Source organism: Zasmidium cellare (genome assembly GCF_010093935.1).
Source record: "Zasmidium cellare ATCC 36951 unplaced genomic scaffold M409scaffold_43, whole genome shotgun sequence".
NCBI lineage: Eukaryota > Fungi > Ascomycota > Dothideomycetes > Mycosphaerellales > Mycosphaerellaceae > Zasmidium > Zasmidium cellare.
The window spans coordinates 287184-306319 of NW_022986987.1; the positions used below are offsets into that span (position 1 = coordinate 287184).

At 53.3% G+C, this 19136-nt stretch overlaps 9 protein-coding genes across 9 annotated transcripts; 3 read left to right on the forward strand and 6 right to left on the reverse strand.

Moving 5' to 3' along the window:
• Positions 1-95: 95 nt before the first annotated feature.
• M409DRAFT_37593 (uncharacterized protein) lies at positions 96-632 on the forward strand (the record flags this gene model as incomplete). Its single annotated transcript, XM_033810762.1, has 1 exon — positions 96-632. The coding sequence occupies one exon, from the start codon at positions 96-98 to the stop codon at positions 630-632; it is 537 nt and encodes a 178-aa protein (XP_033662062.1).
• A 432-nt stretch (positions 633-1064) lies between these two features.
• Positions 1065-2774, reverse strand: M409DRAFT_59429 (uncharacterized protein; the record flags this gene model as incomplete). The annotated part of the gene is made up of 1 exon (XM_033814189.1): positions 1065-2774. One exon carries the CDS (start codon positions 2772-2774, stop codon positions 1065-1067), a length of 1710 nt encoding a protein of 569 aa, XP_033662063.1.
• Positions 2775-3336: 562 nt separating this feature from the next.
• M409DRAFT_28503 (uncharacterized protein) lies at positions 3337-5333 on the reverse strand (the record flags this gene model as incomplete). The annotated part of the gene is made up of 4 exons (XM_033809065.1): positions 3337-3867; positions 4046-4451; positions 4499-5035; positions 5083-5333. 4 exons carry the CDS (start codon positions 5331-5333, stop codon positions 3337-3339), a joined length of 1725 nt encoding a protein of 574 aa, XP_033662064.1.
• A 695-nt stretch (positions 5334-6028) lies between these two features.
• M409DRAFT_28504 (uncharacterized protein) lies at positions 6029-6793 on the reverse strand (the record flags this gene model as incomplete). The annotated part of the gene is made up of 1 exon (XM_033809066.1): positions 6029-6793. The coding sequence occupies one exon, from the start codon at positions 6791-6793 to the stop codon at positions 6029-6031; it is 765 nt and encodes a 254-aa protein (XP_033662065.1).
• Positions 6794-7369: 576 nt separating this feature from the next.
• On the reverse strand, positions 7370-9049 carry M409DRAFT_28505 (uncharacterized protein; the record flags this gene model as incomplete). Its single annotated transcript, XM_033809067.1, has 3 exons — positions 7370-8418; positions 8480-8882; positions 8939-9049. 3 exons carry the CDS (start codon positions 9047-9049, stop codon positions 7370-7372), a joined length of 1563 nt encoding a protein of 520 aa, XP_033662066.1.
• Positions 9050-9895: 846 nt separating this feature from the next.
• On the reverse strand, positions 9896-14231 carry M409DRAFT_70008 (uncharacterized protein; the record flags this gene model as incomplete). Its single annotated transcript, XM_033818531.1, has 4 exons — positions 9896-10130; positions 10182-13249; positions 13867-13893; positions 14187-14231. 4 exons carry the CDS (start codon positions 14229-14231, stop codon positions 9896-9898), a joined length of 3375 nt encoding a protein of 1124 aa, XP_033662067.1.
• A 705-nt stretch (positions 14232-14936) lies between these two features.
• M409DRAFT_28507 (uncharacterized protein) lies at positions 14937-15314 on the forward strand (the record flags this gene model as incomplete). The annotated part of the gene is made up of 1 exon (XM_033809068.1): positions 14937-15314. One exon carries the CDS (start codon positions 14937-14939, stop codon positions 15312-15314), a length of 378 nt encoding a protein of 125 aa, XP_033662068.1.
• Positions 15315-15539: 225 nt separating this feature from the next.
• M409DRAFT_59433 (uncharacterized protein) lies at positions 15540-16501 on the forward strand (the record flags this gene model as incomplete). Its single annotated transcript, XM_033814190.1, has 3 exons — positions 15540-15795; positions 15829-16255; positions 16426-16501. 3 exons carry the CDS (start codon positions 15540-15542, stop codon positions 16499-16501), a joined length of 759 nt encoding a protein of 252 aa, XP_033662069.1.
• A 223-nt stretch (positions 16502-16724) lies between these two features.
• M409DRAFT_70009 (uncharacterized protein) lies at positions 16725-18510 on the reverse strand (the record flags this gene model as incomplete). Its single annotated transcript, XM_033818532.1, has 4 exons — positions 16725-16954; positions 16984-17450; positions 17505-18023; positions 18068-18510. 4 exons carry the CDS (start codon positions 18508-18510, stop codon positions 16725-16727), a joined length of 1659 nt encoding a protein of 552 aa, XP_033662070.1.
• Between the last annotated feature and the right edge of the window lie 626 nt (positions 18511-19136).

Sequence of the window (19136 nt, forward strand, 5' to 3'; positions counted from 1 at the left end):
ACACACGACCCTTTCGTGCGATAGTCTTAATGGTCCACGAGATCAAGAGTTCAGGTCAACTACTCCAACACCGAGTCATCGTCGAGCCTCAATACATGCCGGTCGAAAACACGCAACGGAAGACCAAGCGGTTCATCACCGGACACAATGAAGAAGGAAAAGCTGTGATCGAGCAGATCGATGAAGGTCGTCTGAGAAAGATTGACAATGGCGTAGCTCAGTATAACGAGCTGTGGCAGACCTCCACCTTTCCTGTCGACATCAACCACGACGACTGTCGAGCAAAGGAGAAGACAGTCATGTCCCTTTCACTGCCTAACGGCGTGGTGTTAAGAATGGTGGATCGCTCCCCTGGCTCATACTCCGCCATGCACCGAACGCAGAGCCTGGACTACGGCATTATGATCGAGGGCGAGATGGAGTGCATCATGGATTCGGGAGAGAAGGTTGTGTTGAAGCCCGGAGATGTGTGCATTCAGCGTCAGACGAATCATCAATGGTACAATGCCACCGAGGGCTGGAACAGGATGATCTTTGCTATGATGGATGCGAAGCCACTTGAGGTGGCTGGGAAGGTGTACAAGGGCGAGACGGGATATGAGCATGTCAAAGATATTGCATCTCGTTTGTAGATGTATGAATAAAGTACATACGGAAGTGGATCGATGCAACCATATCAATACCTTTCATCTCCTTGTCTTGATAAAATCTCGTTCCATACTTGTGATCATCAGCCGTGACTGTCTGCGTAGCGGAGGCGAAACCCATCAAGATATAGTCCCCAATACCTTTCCAAGCACACATTTTGCCTGAACGATAAGACTCGCAGAGACATGAAAGCAGAGAATACTGGTCACTGGGTGCCTCAATGTTATCGACAATATCTGTGATCAGACAAAAGGAGGATCCACATTGGGTCTCCCAATTCATTTGAACTTTGACGTTTAGTCTCCTTCCACAGGCCAGGCGCTTTGTTTCTTGCGGTCTCTCGAGAAACGGTCATGTTTATTCGTCGATTTGGGTGAGACTGTACAGTAGAATCAAGCCATTGTACACAATCGTCACTACTTAGGAATGATAGGCGCCAACAAATAAGATGCCCTATCACCACCAGTATACACCGTCGTCTTTCCCTTATACGCCTCTCTCCCTCGATCCTCTGGATGATCGTGAAGAAAAGGCCCCGAGCCCTTCTGCCTCCAATTCAGCGAATTGTCAGCCAAAGCCTCAGGTCTCCTGAAGTCCCTCCCGGAAACCATCAACGACAGATGGTAGCACTTTGGCAGAATGATACTGCCGGGCCACAATTCAACATCGACCTCATAAACCTCACCCGCTTCCAAAGGCTGCTCCTCATCATGGCTGTGATATGGACGGTACGGCGTGCTCAACTTGTGGTCCAACTTGCGATGAGATGCGCGGAGCCAACCTTGAGATATGGGAGTGCGAGGATCCCAACCGCCTTGAAAGTCAACTTCTTTGCCCTGCGGAGAGAAAACCTGGACTGTGAGGAAGAGATCGGCGTCTGCAGTCGTGGAAGAAATGAAGAGCTTGGCGGTGAAGGGACCTGTGAATTCGGTCTCTTCAGAGAGAGGCTCGGTCTGGAAGACGACCTCTCCGTCTTCGGCACTGAAGGTGGCTTCCTCTTCTGCGGAAGGCGTCGAAGTCGACAGCGCTTTGTTTGATGCCGAGAAGTACATTTCTGTCCACTTGGTATTGGGCAGGGGCCAAGCCGTGTCCTTCTTATGTTCTCCGAATGGAGCACCAGGACGACGCATTTGAAGCTGGACGCGCGGCTCGTCTTTCCAGCCATTGTCGATGCCTTTAAGATAGTAATCGAAGAAGCGTCTCTGCAGAGCCATGGCTTCATTGAGATAAAAGCCCTCATCGTGTCGGCCCGCGTGGATCTCGAGCCATTTCTCCTTCGATGCAGCTCTAGTGAAGCCTTCGGTATTGCCACGGCCGTGTAGTCCATGTCCACCCCAGTTGGAAGCGCTCAAGAAGGGAGTCACTACTCTATCCCAGACCGGCGAGCGCTCACGATACCAGTCATCGTCCGTTGGGCGCTGAAGAGCTTCAGCAATGCAATTGACCCAGTTGGCCTGCAGTTCTTCTTCGGAAAGATTCTCTGGCCCGGTTGCTTTCTCGTTCATCCAAGGATCAGTATAACCGGCTGGGTTGCCATGTTGATTGCTCAAGATCTGCTTTGGGAACCAATTCTCGTAGAAAGTGTTTGATACGATCCCACCGTGACGCATGAAGTCTCGATAACAGTCAGCAGCTCCCTCCCACGGGATCATCGCAGTGAGATGAGGAGGCTGCAGTCCAGCTACGAGCCACTGGTTCATGGCATAGTAGGAGATGCCGTTAAGTCCGACCTTGCCGTTGCTCCAAGGCTGTGTTCCTGCCCATTCAATGGCATCGTAAAAGTCCTTGACCTCGCGCGCTGAGAAGATGTCGATCTTGCCTGGAGTCCTTCCAGTGCCGCGAGAATCGACCTGAATGCACGCATAGCCCCAAGGTACCCAAATTTCGGGATCGACGACTTCCCAGGTCATGTACGAGCGAGTCGAGCCTGGCAGAAGATCAGGATGATGCTCAAGAACCCATTTCCATTGCTCAGCATAGCCTTCTTTGTATTCTACGCCTTTGCCGTATGGTCCCATCACCATGACGACTGGGCAAGGAGTCTTCTCGTCATCTGATCGAAATACGTTGGCTCGAAGAACCAAGCCATCATCGGCCTTGATAGGTACGTCTCGTTCGATGATCATGTTGGTATTATGGCAAGAATATGCTACGAACCTTCTTGTGATACCCTCAAGTCTGGCGAATATGCAAGCTTTACAGGTGTTATAAGGCGGGTTGTCTGCTCGTGACTATGGATGTCATTCATTGCTCGACATTGGAAGCTATGGGATGTGTGATCGGGCCGAACGATGGGTGTACAGCCGTCGGCGTCAGCTTCGAGTGCGGTGGAGGCCAGCCTCGCGGTAGCATGCATGGTGAACGACTTTTCGGGGTGCGTTGAGATATGGGCCTAAGACATCGAAGGGTTGCGTGGCTTGCTGCGTAGACGTGCGGCGGTGTGCGCCTCCTGTCCGTTGGGCCGGTATACTGGACTTTGTGCGAGCGATTGTCTCATGTAGCTTGCCTGGATGGAAGCTCGCCTCTCTGCATCGTCCACGCCGCGCAGAACAAAAATAGACCCGCCTTAGCCGATGCGTTCCACGCTGACCCTCGGTGGTAGACGACTGCTCCTCAAGCCACTGCTCGGGCTAGAGGGCGACAGCGTGGTCATGCTATCATTCCAGCTCATCTCTATGACAAAATGCCTCACATCGCATCGGTCATCCCAAAGAAGTCTCCAAATGGCAGACCCCCCTGAGCCGACTCATCCCATCCCAGCTGCCACCAATCGTTTGCTCCGTCGGCCCAGAGGAAGTTCATAGGCTGCTGCTGGTTCATATCGACGGGCTGTGCAGCCAGCATAGCCAGATCGTCCGCTAGAGTTCGGCTGTACATTGGGGCGACTGGAGAGATACTCTGTGGAGCACTGGAGAAGTTCAGGGGCTGTACTCCATCCTGGATGACTTCGGCGATCGGCTCTGAGTTGAGTGCGTTCTCCAGCTCTTGGGCCGTCGGGGATCCGTCGTCTACATCCACGTTCGGCTTCAGCTTTCGAAGACCGTATTGCAAGACCGAATCTTCCAAGGGCTCAGCAAGACGGCCGGCGTCTCGTCGAGTGCCCGCGACATGGTCCAATTCGCTGTATCCTGTAGATTGAGCACCATCAGACCTGACTGTAGGATGATCGCCGTTGACTTTGGACATCTGTGCCTCGTAGAGTATTTGCACTCGAGCCCACTACAACATGTTAGTCTGATTCTTCTGTTAAGAAACTTTCACTTGCCAGTCGCTCCAGTATCTTCCAATAAGGTTTCATGGCTCGCAGCATCTTCAAGCTGAGCATCAGGTTCCTTCTCGCTGCCCCGCCGAGATGATTGTCCTTGTCCAACACAGTCATATGGATGGAGGCTGACACGTACATGCAGTATCCAAAGAAGGGGGCGATCTGAGCTGGGTCCCATTCCAGAGCGAGGAGGTCGGCTCCGAGTTGTGACAAAGACTGGGCAGAACTGAGAGCGATCTCCGCGCTGACTCTCACAGCTTCGATGGGAACCCCTTCTGACAACGCCACTCCGCTGAAGTGAGGGACCAGTGACGAGTGGAGGACCAATCGAGATTGGTTGTAAACAGCATGCATCAGAGCAAACATTGTATGTTGCTTCATAACCAGCTGCTCGTACAGGTTCCTTTTGCAGTAAGAGAGCGACGGCGGAAGATTGGAGTACCACGATGATAGCTCGTTCTGAAGAGCGTATATTGTGGTCAGCTGTTCCTTGGCTGGGGATGTCCTTCTAGTCTCGATGTTGTCTCGGATGCGGCCCCTAGATACATCAGTCGTGATCATGTCATTCGCTGTCGAGATACCCACCAAAGCTGCAGCACCCTCAAAGTCTCCGCCATGGCGTTTGGTGTGGTGGAATGGCTGGTTGGAGGACTAGCCAGAGTCACGGTTGGTTCGTCCACGCCATCGTAGTAGGCATGCTCGGTGCTAGGAAGAGGCAAGTGCAACGCTCGGATATCGGAAGAGCTGCCAACAATGTAATGGTCTGAGTTGATGACATTGGTGACCCATCCAGCCCAAAAGCACCGCCGGATGGTTTCTGCATCTTGCCACTTGGGTACATTGGTGTAGTTCACACCAGTTCTGGGATCGAACAAGATGGTTCTTACGGCTCGGTATGCGATGCCAGAGAACATGGTGTTCCGGCGGGAGTCTCCGTGTGAAAACCAGTACAGCGCAAGGACTTGGCATGTTTGGGCGCCTGCTAAGGTCGGCTGGTCAATAGTTATCAAGGCTTCACGGCCAGCCCGCAGAGCCCACTGCATGCCAGCCTCTTTGAGATCGCCCAGAGATCTTAGTTCGGCCGCATGCTGGCGACCCAGGGCAGTACCAGGCGCAAGAAAGCTATATGCCGTCAGTGACACTTCGACGAGATGGGAGTTTAGTCATACTTTGTTGCAAAAGCACATGTCGCCAATAGTGAATGCTGTGGCAAACGTCCCTCGGCCCACTCCCGTTCAAAAGTTGGTCGGTGAAAGATGAGCGACGAATTGAAGACGCAGACGAAGTACGTATCTGTTAGCAGCTTTTGCAAGTGCGTCGGCAGCGGTTGATCATTCAGCGATATGGTAGTGTCTCCAACTGCAGGATCTATAGGCATGCCGCTGGGGACTGTTGTTGGAGCTGGTGGCATGCCAGGCATGGTCGCCCCGGGTTCTCTCCGTGCACTTCGGTCCGATGCTGGACTGGTCAATACATTAGAATCATGATTTCCGTCCTCAATCTTCCGTTTCCTCGACACTCTGCGTGCTGCCGCCAGCTGTTTTCGATCGGGTGGCTCTGGGTAGCCGCATTGTGCGTTTAGTCTCGTACACCTCGCGCATTTGGGCTGTTCGCGAGAGCATCGCAGCTACGGGCAAGCGTCAGTATCCATATTTTCTCAGCCTGAGCAGCACATTCGTCATGCATACTTTCTGATCGCGACACCGACGACACGCAGTCGCCGCCAGAGAGGCCATGCTGACTTGGATATTGCTGAGCAGCCTCGCTAGAGCCTCATATGTTTGTCCGCCGGGTATTGACGAAGACTTCCACCATCCGATGATGCAGGCGTGGAGGCTGGCGAATGTGTCCAAACGGTAGCTTATGTCATGGCGGAGGAGGATCTGTAAGACAGATCGCCTGCGGATAGGTCCCAGAGCTTGATCGGGTATTCCGACGCCCTAAGTTCCTATTCCCAGACCCCGTTTGTCAAAGAGGACTGATCTTGACTAACGAAAGCAAGACCGCAAGCAGACTGATGATGGCATGGATGGTATTGCGTACTGACAACTTTTGATTTGCAGACGACGCTTGAAGGTTGCCCTTGATGCAGATGAACGTTTAGGGTTTCCATCGCTACCTTGGGTCGTATACCACTACAGGCATGTCATACGCTTTCTCCGGCACGAAGTCAATTCTGATCATCTTCAACAGCCTGCAGCCGTGTCGTAAATAAAAGTTGTACCCGGCAAGACTGCTTTCGATAACGACCGGCAGCTTGACCTTATCGGCGACGTCCAAACCCCACTGCAGCAACCTATGCCCTATACCATGCCCTTTCTGCCATTCAGGCTTGACCATGAGGAATTGGAGATGGAGATTGTTGTCGAACGATGTATCGTGCTCGTAGGCGTCGTGTAGCCGCTGCCGTGCTTGATTGAAGAGAGCGTAGTCGAAGACGGTGTTCCGCGTATGTTGATGATAGAGCACCTCAGCATCGGCGAGCTTCTGCTCTGTAGTGTTGAGCCATCCTTGACTCTCGCGGGTCCACTCTGCGTTGATGGGGTTCTCATTACCCTGCGCATCCCATGCAGCGAACCCAAGGATTTCTGCTTTCTGTCCTGTAACGCCGACGTCTAATTTCTCTGCAACCATCATCCGGATTGATGGCCTAACGAAGAACATCCGCACTCGAGCCAGCACGAAAAGGTAGAACTCTTCCTGGCGTTCTGTCCGTCTTGGACAAAAGTGGTCGTGGAATTCGAATGTCAAAAAGTTAGTCATGAGGATTTTTGCGATGGCCGGTATGTCGGCCCTCGTCGCCCAGCGGCAGTAGATGTCCTTGGTCGGTACGATCTCGTCGAGCGCTAATGGTGCGTCGGCATTTTGCTTGGATGCCATGTTTGCGCGCAGACTATGTCAGAGCTTGATTGACGATGTTGATGCTGGAGGGAAGTCATTGAAAGGCCAGCGAGTCTTGCTCAACGTCGGCAAGACTTGCCGCTTCTGCTTCGGAAAGTAGCCGATGACTCTATTGCGACTTCAGCCATTGGTAAGCTCGTTCATCGCTGCAGTTTGAGGAAAGAAGCACGAGGAGAACTGGAGGAGGATATGGACCAAGAACAATTCTCCATATCGGTCTGCTGGCTGCCGTATTATCAACACCTCCTGAGGCCACTTCTTCAAGAGCGTTGAGAACAACAATGCGTATCTGGTAAGACCATCAACCGCCGAAGAAAGGCCACACGTGGCGCTCTGGCTTCTGGTCCCCATGAAGAGTCGGGTCATGTACATGCCTGGCGAGACGTTGGCCGACTGTGCTCTCCATAGACATGCTCCTCAGCTGGCGATCTCCTATAGGGGCCCGTGTAGTCGTGGCTCGATGATACCCATCCTCTCGAAAAGGCTTCGCAATCGACGACATCCTCCCTTCCATGTTTCTCAAGTCATTAGGCCATTTCCCAGAATTGCCCTCTTTCATCCTCCCTCGATTTGCTGTGTCGCCTCACAATCTCTCGGCCTCACAACTGGACCGCTTCGATACCGACAAGCCCTTTCGAAGCCACCCAACAGATCACCAACCCTGCAAAGGGTCCCTCTCCTCCTGGTACTCCCCTTACCACTCTCGTCTTTACTCGGTCTTTCAATTCGCAACTTGGTCGCAATCATGCAAGCTTGACACCACCCAATCTCCTTTTCCCCGCCGTACTCTTCAAAGAACGTCTTGGTCAGATCAATGAACACGTACAGCATATGTGCGTAGGCGAGAGAGTTGAGGACGCTGTAGTAGTAGACGGATTTGCAAATGTCGCAGGCGGTAAAGTAGGCTTTCTGTTCGATTTCGTGGAAGGAGCGTTTGAGAAAGGTGGTTGCGGCAGGGTACGTCCGGATAAGGCGGAGGAGGGTACAGTCGGAGATGAGGGCCAAGATCCAGGACACGATACAGCGCATTGCGTGAGCAGGATTCACAAAGACGTGGAATGTTGTGAAGGTCGATGAGGTTGTGATGAAGCAATGTTCTTCAATCTCGAAATCAAAGTTCTCTGGGTCGGTAATGGCCGCGATGCCAGGACGTCCAGCGAAATCGGTCTCGACCCACGAGAGGAGGCGCTCACGGTAGGAGTCGAGTTCAACGCAAAGCTTGAAGACTTGTTGTAGGCGAGGAGGTGTTGCAGCATTTATCTTGAGGAAAGGATCAGAGCGTTCGAGCATCCCTGGAAGCGGGACGAGCAGTGGGAACCAGTCTCTCGAACCACCTGGAGGGAAACGATCTTCCTTGTCTCGCCATCGTCTCTCTTCCCAGAAGAACTTCTTTCTCTTCGCTGCACAGACGAACAGGGTCTGGAACCGTACCCACATCAACACTTTCTGGTCGAACGGTCTCTCCGGATCCAGGCAGTTAGGACCACAAGCCTGAGCGTACTGTGCGGCGCCGAAGAGATGTGTAGCGTAGTTCCTCGCGCGAATCTCACCAGGAGATCCATCGTTGTAGACGCTCATGAGTAAACAGCTGGCGATAACGTCGCCTTCGAAGGCATATACCCATCAGCTATTGTCCTCACGTCTGCTAGAAGATGCAAAACTTACGAGGAGTGTACTGTTTCTTCCCACCCTTGCCACTCACAGCCTGCATGATACTCGCCAGCACTCGCCCGTACGCCGTTTGCGACGCATGAAGCAGTCGCTGATCCTTGCGATTAGTCCCAAGATGCGCCAAACAGAGCGTATCAACGGCACTGCTCATCATCGGTGAAGATATGTCGACGAGGGGCAAGTTCATGAAGAGGCTCATATGCCGCGCCAGGTAGACTTCGGGTTCTACTGATGAAGGATAATGCTCGTTGAGAAAGGTATTGAGCAACTGGATCCTCTCAACTGCGCTCTGGTCGATTTTGGAGTACCACGTCGCCAAGGTCTTGTCGCTTTCGCCATCGCCATCGAGTCGAAATGTTGCGCACGTTTCGCAGAGTGCTTGGGGATCATCGTCGTCCTGGACACGAATCAGCCAGATAACAGAGACACAGTGAGTGGGATAGATTGACTGACCTTCCTTCTCTCCAAACAGTCCTTACAAAAAGCCGGCAGAGGACGATCGTGCTTCTCCCTCTTATTACTACCACCCGCCTGTTGATGCTTCCAATGAGCGGCTGCGCTCATCGCACCCGTACCGCCCCCTCGGTACTGCCAGTAACTCTCTCACAACAGAGAACAACCGTAATGAGCAATGCCTTCTCAATTCGGTAATAAATTCGGACTCGTTGTGGCTCTTCTGTCCGAGAATCCACACTGCTGCAACCTCTCCAGACCATGTCAAAGCATATTGTTCCTTCCAGCACGAGGGGCAGAGCTTCGGACGGTGCAGACCGTAGCGTCGTCAGGCGTCCAGGAACCGGAATCCAAGTGAATGACAATGGCTTTGCGGATGTCTTTCGGTGTCGTGTTCTCCCTGGCTTCGAGTGAGTCTCTGGCGGTGTAGGCAGATAACGAACGTGATCTTGGACGTCGAGCTGAACCGATGCCAGGACTTCGCCACCACCAAAACCGCGGCATGATGGAGCTGGCGCGCTTATGTAACACCAGATAGACTTTGGAGCAACATTTTGGCCCCATCGGCGTCAGCGTCAGTGATCGAAAGAAGTATCTCGTCGTCGTCGTCGTGTTGAATAACTGATGTAGAAGACGATTTGTACACACATATTATTCATTATATACTACTGTGGTCGCGGGCTGCTGGGCGATGCAGAAAAGGAGGCAGAAACGTGTATGTACAGAAGCCTCGTCAACCGTCCCAACGCTCTTTACGATGGATGCTGTTGCGCCGTGGTATAAAAATGATGCCCATCCCATAGACGCCCCCATCTTTCAATGCTCATGACAAGGGTCAAACGCGTCTTCGAGGTCGTGCAGAATCTGCAAGATCTGCTTGCATCTTCGCCTCTTACTCTTCTTTCTATCAGTCGTCGCTGTCAAAATGAACGCATACACGAGGTTCAAATGTCGGGGTCAAGGTCGTTTCTTGCCTTGCCGCGAGGAGGATGGCGGAGTTTCCGGGCCAGAAGACCCGGTGATGTACTGTGCCAAGCTCGCCAGCGAGATGGGCCCATTGGAGAGATGTATGATGAACAGCCAGAAACACAGCGCGTTGACGAGGTAATGCATCCGGTAGGCGTAAGTGACGCCGTAAGCAGCGGCGTAGATGGCGAATCCAAACATTAAGGTGTTGGTGAGATAACGGATGCTGTGCAGGAGTCAGTAAAGGTGAAGTGAAAGAGGGATGTGGCTAACTGACCGACTCGTAACGCGTGGTATCATGTTGCTCGTGCTCATCATCTCGACCAGCAAGATGTACCCGAGCACGCACAGCAGGTTGTGATGGGTTGAGAAGGGGGTCAACCAGTGGACCGCCAGGTTGTGTACCCACACCACCAGCACTGGCATGTTGATGGGTAGAATCCAGAGCATGAGCACCAACATGGAGTGGGTGTAGTTGTAGAAGTTGTAGCTCTGGGGCGTCTGAGTCTCTTGCGCGGTTTTCAGTGCGCGAATGCATGTAGCAACTTGAACAATGCACAGCACCATGTAGGCGAATTGGTATGGAATGACTGTAACGACCATCAAGACCAAGATGCCGGTGGTGACAATACGCTGGTTCATGGTGAATGAGGTTGGGTGCTGAGTTTTTGTCGCATCTTCAGCGTTCGACTTGGCCCAGGAGCGGATCCGGGTGAGGGTAGTGGCGAAGATGTGCGTCAAAATCAGGACGACGTAGTTCATCGTGATGCAGATACCCACGCTGATGATGGCAAACAGCGGTACCAGAAACCAGAAGAAGGGATCCGAAGTGCCGAGCATGAGATCGTTGACAGTAAAGTCAATGGTCTGCTCTGAAGTTCCTGTCGATGTACTGAGTAACCGCCGCGTCCAAATACTGTGGCTCGACTTTGAGACTGCAATTCCGAAAAAGGTCAGTGCTACAAAGATGGCAGGCAGCGATGACCGGATGCATTGGTCCATGCTGTGGGTGAAGCTCATGAAAATGCCGGTCGTGTCGTAGACCTTGAACTGTTTGCGCAGGACTAGAGCAACAACAAGCAGTGGGAAAGCGGCGAAGACGGTTCTGTACCGCATCACCAGCTTTCCAGCACTGCCGAGCTTGTCAACCTTGAGGGACACCTCAACCGTCGAATTGCATGTTGGATCCGTCCAGAACTGCAAGGACAGCCCATCAGTCGCACCACCGCTCAATGGTGGCGGCATGTATGGAGAGAGTCCATGCACGTTGATGTTGCCACCTTTGGTGTTGACGAAATACTTGGACTCGTACGGCTCAGCAATGTACTGACGCATGAGAGGAGCGAAGCTCTCGTCATATTGGTAGCAGTGTCGGCGGTTGACCTCCAGGCTGTATGCGAAGAGCGTAGAGTGTACTTCTGGAATCTTGAGCTCAGTCATCATGGGCCGATCAGCTGGTAGAGTGAGTTTCAGGCCGCGCATGAGCAGTTGATGGTGCCCCTTGCTGACTTTGATTGACGACTCAGAAGCTTGGCTGAACTCTGCAATCACCCAGCCAGGTGTTCGTTCCTTTGCCTTTTCAAGCACGGCGATGAATTGGTAGTCCGCGATTGTCGATAGATCATACTGCAAGTATGAGAACGGCCGAGCATTGTCGAACGCATTGGTGGAATGATTCGTCGATGCTGGTAGCAAGGAAACATCGGAAGCAGCACTTTTGCAGGCAAGCCTAGTCGATCCGGCCGAGTTGCCCGATGAATCCAAGTTGATGGCATACGACAACACCGAGAACCCAGTAGGCGGTGGAAAGACACTGCACAGGAGTACAGAGAGCGAGCCTTCTTCGTCGCTGGCATCGAGAGTCTGATCAGTCAGGAGAGTGAACTTGCTGCCTTCGACGAAGGGCTGAGCAGGGATGGGCATGACGTGGGCCTTTGTAGCGCCACCGTCACCGAGTCCTCGCAATACAAGACGCTCGCCGTGCGACATGATGGCAGTCGAGCCGTGTTCGAGCGTGAGGAAGAAATTCGGCTCCTCATCGAGCAAGCCCTTCTCCACGACTGGCTCCATGCCCGTCAAGAGCCTCCTCCTGAACGCTCTTATCCTTTCTGGTCGACCTCGCGTTTGTGAGGGACGTCGAACATCAACAACGTCAAACATCGCCCTCACCAGCGCCTTGCGAAACTGGTCACACCACATGATTGCCAAGTGATCCATGCCGGTCCAGACATTAGGGATACTCGAGGTGAAGACTGTAAAACCGTGCGTATCTGGCACGAGAGAAGTCAAACTGGTGTATTCAGATGGGATCATGGTATCCAAGCCTCCTCCAGCAACCGAAACCAAGGTCATGTCATCCAATGGGTTCTTTCCTGCGCTCATGCCAGAGTAAGATTCTCTCCAGAACGTGTTCACGTCGTTGTACGCCTCCACCATGGCTGGGTCGAACGAGATGGGAGGTCTCGCGTGTGGGGCTGAGAGGGTGATGATTGTGTTGATAGTCTTCTCCTGATAATTCGGTATCCTCAGCATCGTCCTGGCAACTACACCACCCATCGAGTGACCCAAGATCATGACAGACTTGGGATCTGGCAGTCCAGGTTCTCTCTGCGAGCGTGACGGCTGATGGTAGAGTGCCAGTATGTAAGCCACAGCCTCGTTCAGATATTCTGCCTGATCCAGCAAGGTCTGGCCATGAAAAGCAATCAGCTCTTCATTGAAGTCGACTGTGAAGAAGTCCAGCGGTCTCTTTCCTGCGGCAATCGCCCCCTCATCCATTCGCAGCACATCATGAAAGTGGCGGGCTGCCTCTGCTGCTATTGGCCGCACCTGCTTGTAGCTGCCTGCGTTTCCTGGAATGAAGAGCACTGGAATCCCCTTTACTCTTGTATCCTCATCCACGCCTCCTTCTCGATATAGATAGAGCGAGTATTTGCTTGCGAAGCGAGTGTGTTCGGTGTCGAAGTCGGCGAAGTGGTTGAAGCGCGGCATCATGTAGGACATGGCGCATCCTTTGGGGTCTTGTTGGCGATTGAGGAAGGAGTGTATGATGGTGAAGAGCAGGATGACGGCGGAGACGCTGGTCGCGAGGGTGAGGAAAGAGCAGCGCCATGGCGATCGCAGTCGTGCCGCATGTTGACGGAGGTGGTCTGCTGTGGGCGAGTCCTTGGGAGCAGGCACGTGCTCGTCGAGGGGGTTCTTCTCCAGCGTCGGGCTGGACAGCGATGTGCGCGGGTACGGGGCGGCGGTGGAGACGGGAGTGGTGGTGGTGTTGGCTCTGTCAGTGGAAGCCACCGGCGATACGCTTGACTCTCTGCTCTGCTTCCGCTCGTGGATGCGGAGCGACTGGCGGGTGCCGCCCCGCGTGGCCATGTCCCTTTCGCGCGTGGTCATCTCGCGGGGGAGGTGGTCTTTGGTATTCGCGCCGTTGGCCGCCGTGCTGCCATCCTCATCTTCTTCCCCGGACGGCCGTCTCCTCATTGAGCGAAGTGCTGTGCCGATGCAGCATCCACAACGCAGGTCCCGCGGGTCCAGTCCAGGAGAGATGGGAGGGAGGAGAGCGATAAGGCGCGGCGGGGGTCTTGTAGCGACAGTCGGTGGAGGCGGCGAGGACGGGCGGGAGGGAGGGTGGTGGGAGCGGTGGTGGTGGAGGAGTCGCGGGCGGTGGCTGCCTTGGGGTGAGCAGAAGAAAGAGAGAGGCGGGCAAGTGCAGTGGGCGCTGGCTGCAGTCGGTCGTTGGCGCCGGCTGGTGGAGGACGGCTCGGAGTCGGGTACAGGCGAAGCAGGAGAAGATCCACTCTCACATTGGCCACCTCTTTATCCGGGCGAGGGCCGTCTGCTTCGGGGCAGGTCAATATAGATATATCGCGCTCTCTCAATACTCCATCCACCTCGCTGCATGCACCCGGCGCGAGACAGGCTGTTTTGGGCGGTGGAAGCAGCGACGATAGATAGCAGCGCGCACTTCCGGAGCCACCGCAGGAGCAAAGCTAGCCGACGACAAGCCTTGACGAGAGCTTGTTTGCCCGAGTAATTTCTCCAAACGAATCCACCGCGACACCCAATGTGCGCGCTGGGGCCACTCAATGGCGTGGGAAAATATCCTTCACCATCCCGGCAACCCCGGACGCGCTGCTTCTTGTATTCCTCTCGGTTTTGTGTCAGCAAGGCGGCGTGCACACGACCACCAAGCTGCCTCGACGCCTCCTATCTCCGCCAAGGCAAAGACGCGCAAGCTCCAAAGCCAGAGCTGTGCAAAGCTAGTAGTAGCTATCTACTGTACCAGAGCTGTCGACGGCGACGAGCTGCCTGCAGAAACGCCCGCCATTGTTGCGTCGTAGTGCATGTTTCAGACGCCTCGTCCCGCGCGAAATGCTCCCGTCCATCATCGCGTCATCCTTGACATCACGCCTTGAGGAGAGATGTGATTATCCTCGCCATGATATGCTCATCAGAACATCGCTCGCACGAGCAGCCATGCCACGCTCCCGAAGCAACGAAGCGTGGTCAAGAACCATGGCCGCCTCCCCCCCGTTGCACATGGCGTGCTGCATCTCCAAACTAACCCGGAGGCAGGCCCGAGCTTCCTGCCAACCAAAGACCCATCCACCGTTCGGATGATACCGAAGACTGCACATTGTCACACCCCATTTGAACAGCCGGCCATTGAATATCATCAAACGACATGTGCCTTCAATCGGTTCGATATTGTCACTATGCCCGCAAATTCTGTCGAGAACGTGGCTGCATGTGTGGCCGATACAATCGTCGTAGTCAACCTTTCTGCGGTCCGCATCTTGTCTCAAGGCAGCGAGGTCACCGTTATGTGCAATCAGCTTTCAGGCACTGATTGGCCAAAGTCTTGATTGCCCAGGGGGCCAGCTGAAGATGCTGTGCAACTGCAACGGCACGCGCAGCCTTAGCCGCCGTCGACAATCTCAGACACCTACACGCTCAAGGGCAACACGTTCGCTACATCTCAACAACACTCGTCTCATATCGAACAATTACTCCCCTCTCTGCGACGCCAACAATGAGGAGCACTATCTCCTGTACGGATGGCGACGCCACCGAACTGCTGCCAACGACTTCCCATCAGACCGATGATACAAGCGACCGATTACAGACAACTACTACCTACATCGTACCAGAAGAGTACGACTACATGCGCCTCACCGAACGGAAGCTCTGGCACGTTCTCAACCCCATCCCATCAATCGCCATCACAGTAGTACTGGGTGCCATCTCAAGCATACTTCAAAATCGACTCGCCGATACATTATGTATACCCAATGGCGATATGGCTCTTCCAGGCAGCTTCTCCATTTGGAAAGCTGAATATGGCCTGTCAATCACAGTCGGCTTCTGGAAGCTCGCTTTCGCTCAAGCCAAAGCTATTGATCTAGCCTGAGATATCATAATCGGCCGCGGTGGTCAAGCACTTCTGATATGGATGGCATACCATGTCTTTAGTAGACTTATCATCCACATCATGAAGGAGGGAAATGTTACATGCGACCTGTACGCAGGAGTAGCCTTCCAAACAGCCTCTGTGAGCAATACCTGGACCCTCTGCGTGGACTTTGCCCTTGGGAACTACCCAAAGACGTGGTACAGCGTCATGTGTTAAATTACCATGATGATCTGCAGCATCTACATCATCGTCTTCCCTACTTTGGTCTCTGCCATGACTTCTTACGGCGCCATCTCCCGCGCTGTCATCAGTGATGGCAATGTCTCGGTTCCTTTTGAGGATTGGCAACAAGTCGATTCAACATATAGTGTTCTTCTGGATGGCGCCAGAATTGGAGAGTCCGATGACTATACTGTCTACGCCCATGATGACTTCAACTTGACTCTCCATATACAGGATTGTAAGGCATTTGTCTCAAGTGAGTGTATGAGATCCTGACATATGACAACAGATTTTGCGAGCCACCTGGAGATCTACACCCGACTCCATAAAGATCTCAAGATCGAGTTTCCGAGGAGCCTGAGCGATCTGAAATCAGCGGCAAATGCCACAGAGCCCGAGTATTTGAGAATTGCGAGCGAATTCAATACCACCGACAACTACACCATCAGGCTCGATGCGCCGCTATTAAAAATCCTGAACTTCTCCGCCTTCGCAGACCGTGCCTGGACCCACAGCGATACACTTGTCTTTACGAGCGAGATCTTAGGCCTGGGAAAGGAGCCTTTGGGTTCATGCGCCCCGACAAAAGACTATCAATGGGGATTCAGCTTCATCCTACTCTTCACCGTCTCGACTGTTCATTCGATAGTTCACGTCGCACTCTACAGCCTCCTTTGGTACACCCGGCGACAGAATCAAGGTGGCGAACAACGAAGGTATCGATCGCATTTGTGGAGAGCAGTCGTGGATCTGAGCCGTCTCGGTCAACTTCAATGTGGCGAGCGGTTCTTTGACTTACCGACGAGGCAACTTAGTGCCACGATGAGAGGCCGAATGATGACGTTGAGTAGCAGCCGCTTGCAGGGTGGCACTTTGAATGCTCGAGGGTTGTGGAAGAGACGGGCGGCGGCTTCATCATATACATCGAGGCGAGAATTCGTGCCGACGGCTATCACCGTTGATAAACCACCAGCTGTGGAGTCGCGGTGGTTGGACAGGCTCAAGGATCGAGTGGATGTGGCTCAAAGCTGGAATACAAGTGTGGAAGTTTATCAGCGTCCGTCAACGGATGACGAAGGCTCGTCATCGACAAGACTATAAAAACATCAATGTCGATGGGATGGACTTGACTTCGTGATTCAGTCGATTGCAGAGATGCTAGGTGTTTTGCTTGGGAAAATGCGACTACGCGACTTCTACCCTCGCATCTGGAGCTTTCTCGCCACCAACAGACATGCGTCTCACTTCTTCAAGGGCGGCAAACTCCAACGACTCCTCCAGACCAAGCTCTCTCCTACACTCTGCCAACAACCTTCTATCCGCCTCTCCAGTCCTGCTCTTGAACACCCGGTCCATATCTTCAAGGGTTGCGTTCTTCGTCTCCGGCAGGCAGAACCAAACCCACACAATCCCTCCTGCGAGAAAGACGGCAAAGAAGATGTACGTTCCCACGCCCAAGCCTCGAACATCGGTGGGACGAAAAACGCAATGGCGAAGTTGTTGACCCAGTTTGAAGAGGCGCCGATGGAGGCCCCCTTTGCTCGAATGGAAAGTGGGAAGATCTCAGCTACGAGAGTCCAACTGGCAGGACCCCAGGTCGCTCCAAATGCGCCAATGTATACCCAGATGAATGAGACTGCAGTCCATCCAGCTGCTCTGTGGTCAGGCCAGTTGTGACGGCACTTGGCGACGATGATGCCGGTGAGCACCATTGAAACGAACATGACCACCGAGCCGACGAGCAGCATTGGTTTGCGGCCCACCTTATCGATGACAGCCATGGCAGGAAGGGTGGAAACGAAGAATACCACGCCAGTGACACCAGTCGCTAAAAGCGCTTGTGTGCCGCCTGTCAGTCCGAAGCTTTGGAAGACGTTGGAAGCGTAGTAGATGATGGCATCGATGCCGGACCTGAAAGAGGAAGCGTGTTAGTGGGATCATATATCTGGATCTCAAGATGCTCACCATTGCTGAAAGAACATCACCAGCCAAGCAGTCGACACTCGTTTGAAGTTGTCACGGGATCTGAAGACGTTGACGTATTGGGCGACCTCACTCGTCCAGACACTGTTCTTCTGCTTTTCACTCAAGTTTGGAAACGACTGTTCGAACGCTCGCCTCTCAAACATGCACTCTGCTTTGATTTCGAGGTACTCCACCCGAATCAGAGGATCGTCCTTGGGAAGCTTCTTCAGCCACGCAAGAGTCTTGATTGCTTCATCATCACGGTCTTGTTTGACGAGCCATCTGGGTGAGAACGGCATAAACCAGATACCGAGGGCCAGAATGACTGCTGAGATGCCTTGGATGATCGACGGAAGACGCCAGGCTAAGTTGGACTGCCCGTCGCCAGTGCCGCCGATGTAGTTTGATCCGTATCCTATCCAGAAGGACAGCATGATGCCAAGGATTGTTGCAAACTGGTAGAACGAGACTAGCAGTCCTCGAAGTTCGGGAGACGACAGCTCTGCGTTGTAGAGAGGACTGTTCTCGTCAGAACTGTCTATGGAAGTAATTGACTGACCTACCCAACGCCGCTGAAAGTTCCAGCTCCTAAACCCGTGAAGAATCTTCCCGCATACAACAAGGATGCGTTCTGGTAAGATGCGCCGCAATACAAGTAGCTTCCCAAGATGACCCAGCAGCAAGCCGAGAACATTGTATATTTCCTCGAAAACACCTCACCCAAGATTCCCGCCGTAAGAGAGCCCGTGATACCTCCAAGTTGCAAGACGGACGTCAGCCATCCCTGGGCGCTCGACGATTCCGCGATGCTGGGGAAGTTGTCGATGAATCTCGTCATGACGAAGGATTGTCCCAGCACGCCTTGCTGGTAGCCATATTCAAATCCACCAAACGAGGCGAAGAAGGCGATGAAGAGGAGTTTGGGGTTGTGCAGGAGGCGTTGCCATTTGCCTTTGCGGGCGTTTTCGACTCGCGCGATGGCTGCGGCGGAGATTGGGTCGTTCATTTTGGATGCGAGTGGAAGGAGGGAAGAAGGAAGGCAGCTCATCGTGGAGAGCGGCTCTGGCCTGACATATGACTTGTGTCCATATACCACTCACAAACATAGCCTACGGCCACCACCTTCGGTGGACCGATTCCAACACAACAAGGAAAGAGCCTGCAGCTTCCACTTTGAATGCAACGGTATACGCAGTCTCCAATTGCCGTGTCGTTTACGGTCTATCGTACCATCGTGCTACACATGGTCTGCAGAAATGCGGACATCCCTGTCACTTCTCCTGCGCTTCGCTCCACACTTCTCCAGCATTACCCCGAGGTAGCGATCTCGGCATTGGGGCGATGGGGAGAAGAATGTCAAGTGATGAAGGTAACAATGCTAATTTTTCCATGTTGAAGAAGGAGCAACCTCAAGTTCTGATCCGTTCGATTCTGTTTTGCAGTCATGCGTTAAGAAAATCTCCTTCGTATCAACGACATAATCTACCACAGGATCTTGTTCTGCCTCAGGTACGGATAGTCCTATGCCTCCATCGATATATCACTCATGTCTGGGGATGATCTGATGCCTGTGAGAGTCTTGCGGGTGGTTTGATGTTGATCGATCAACATTGCATTCACGAAAACCAGCAC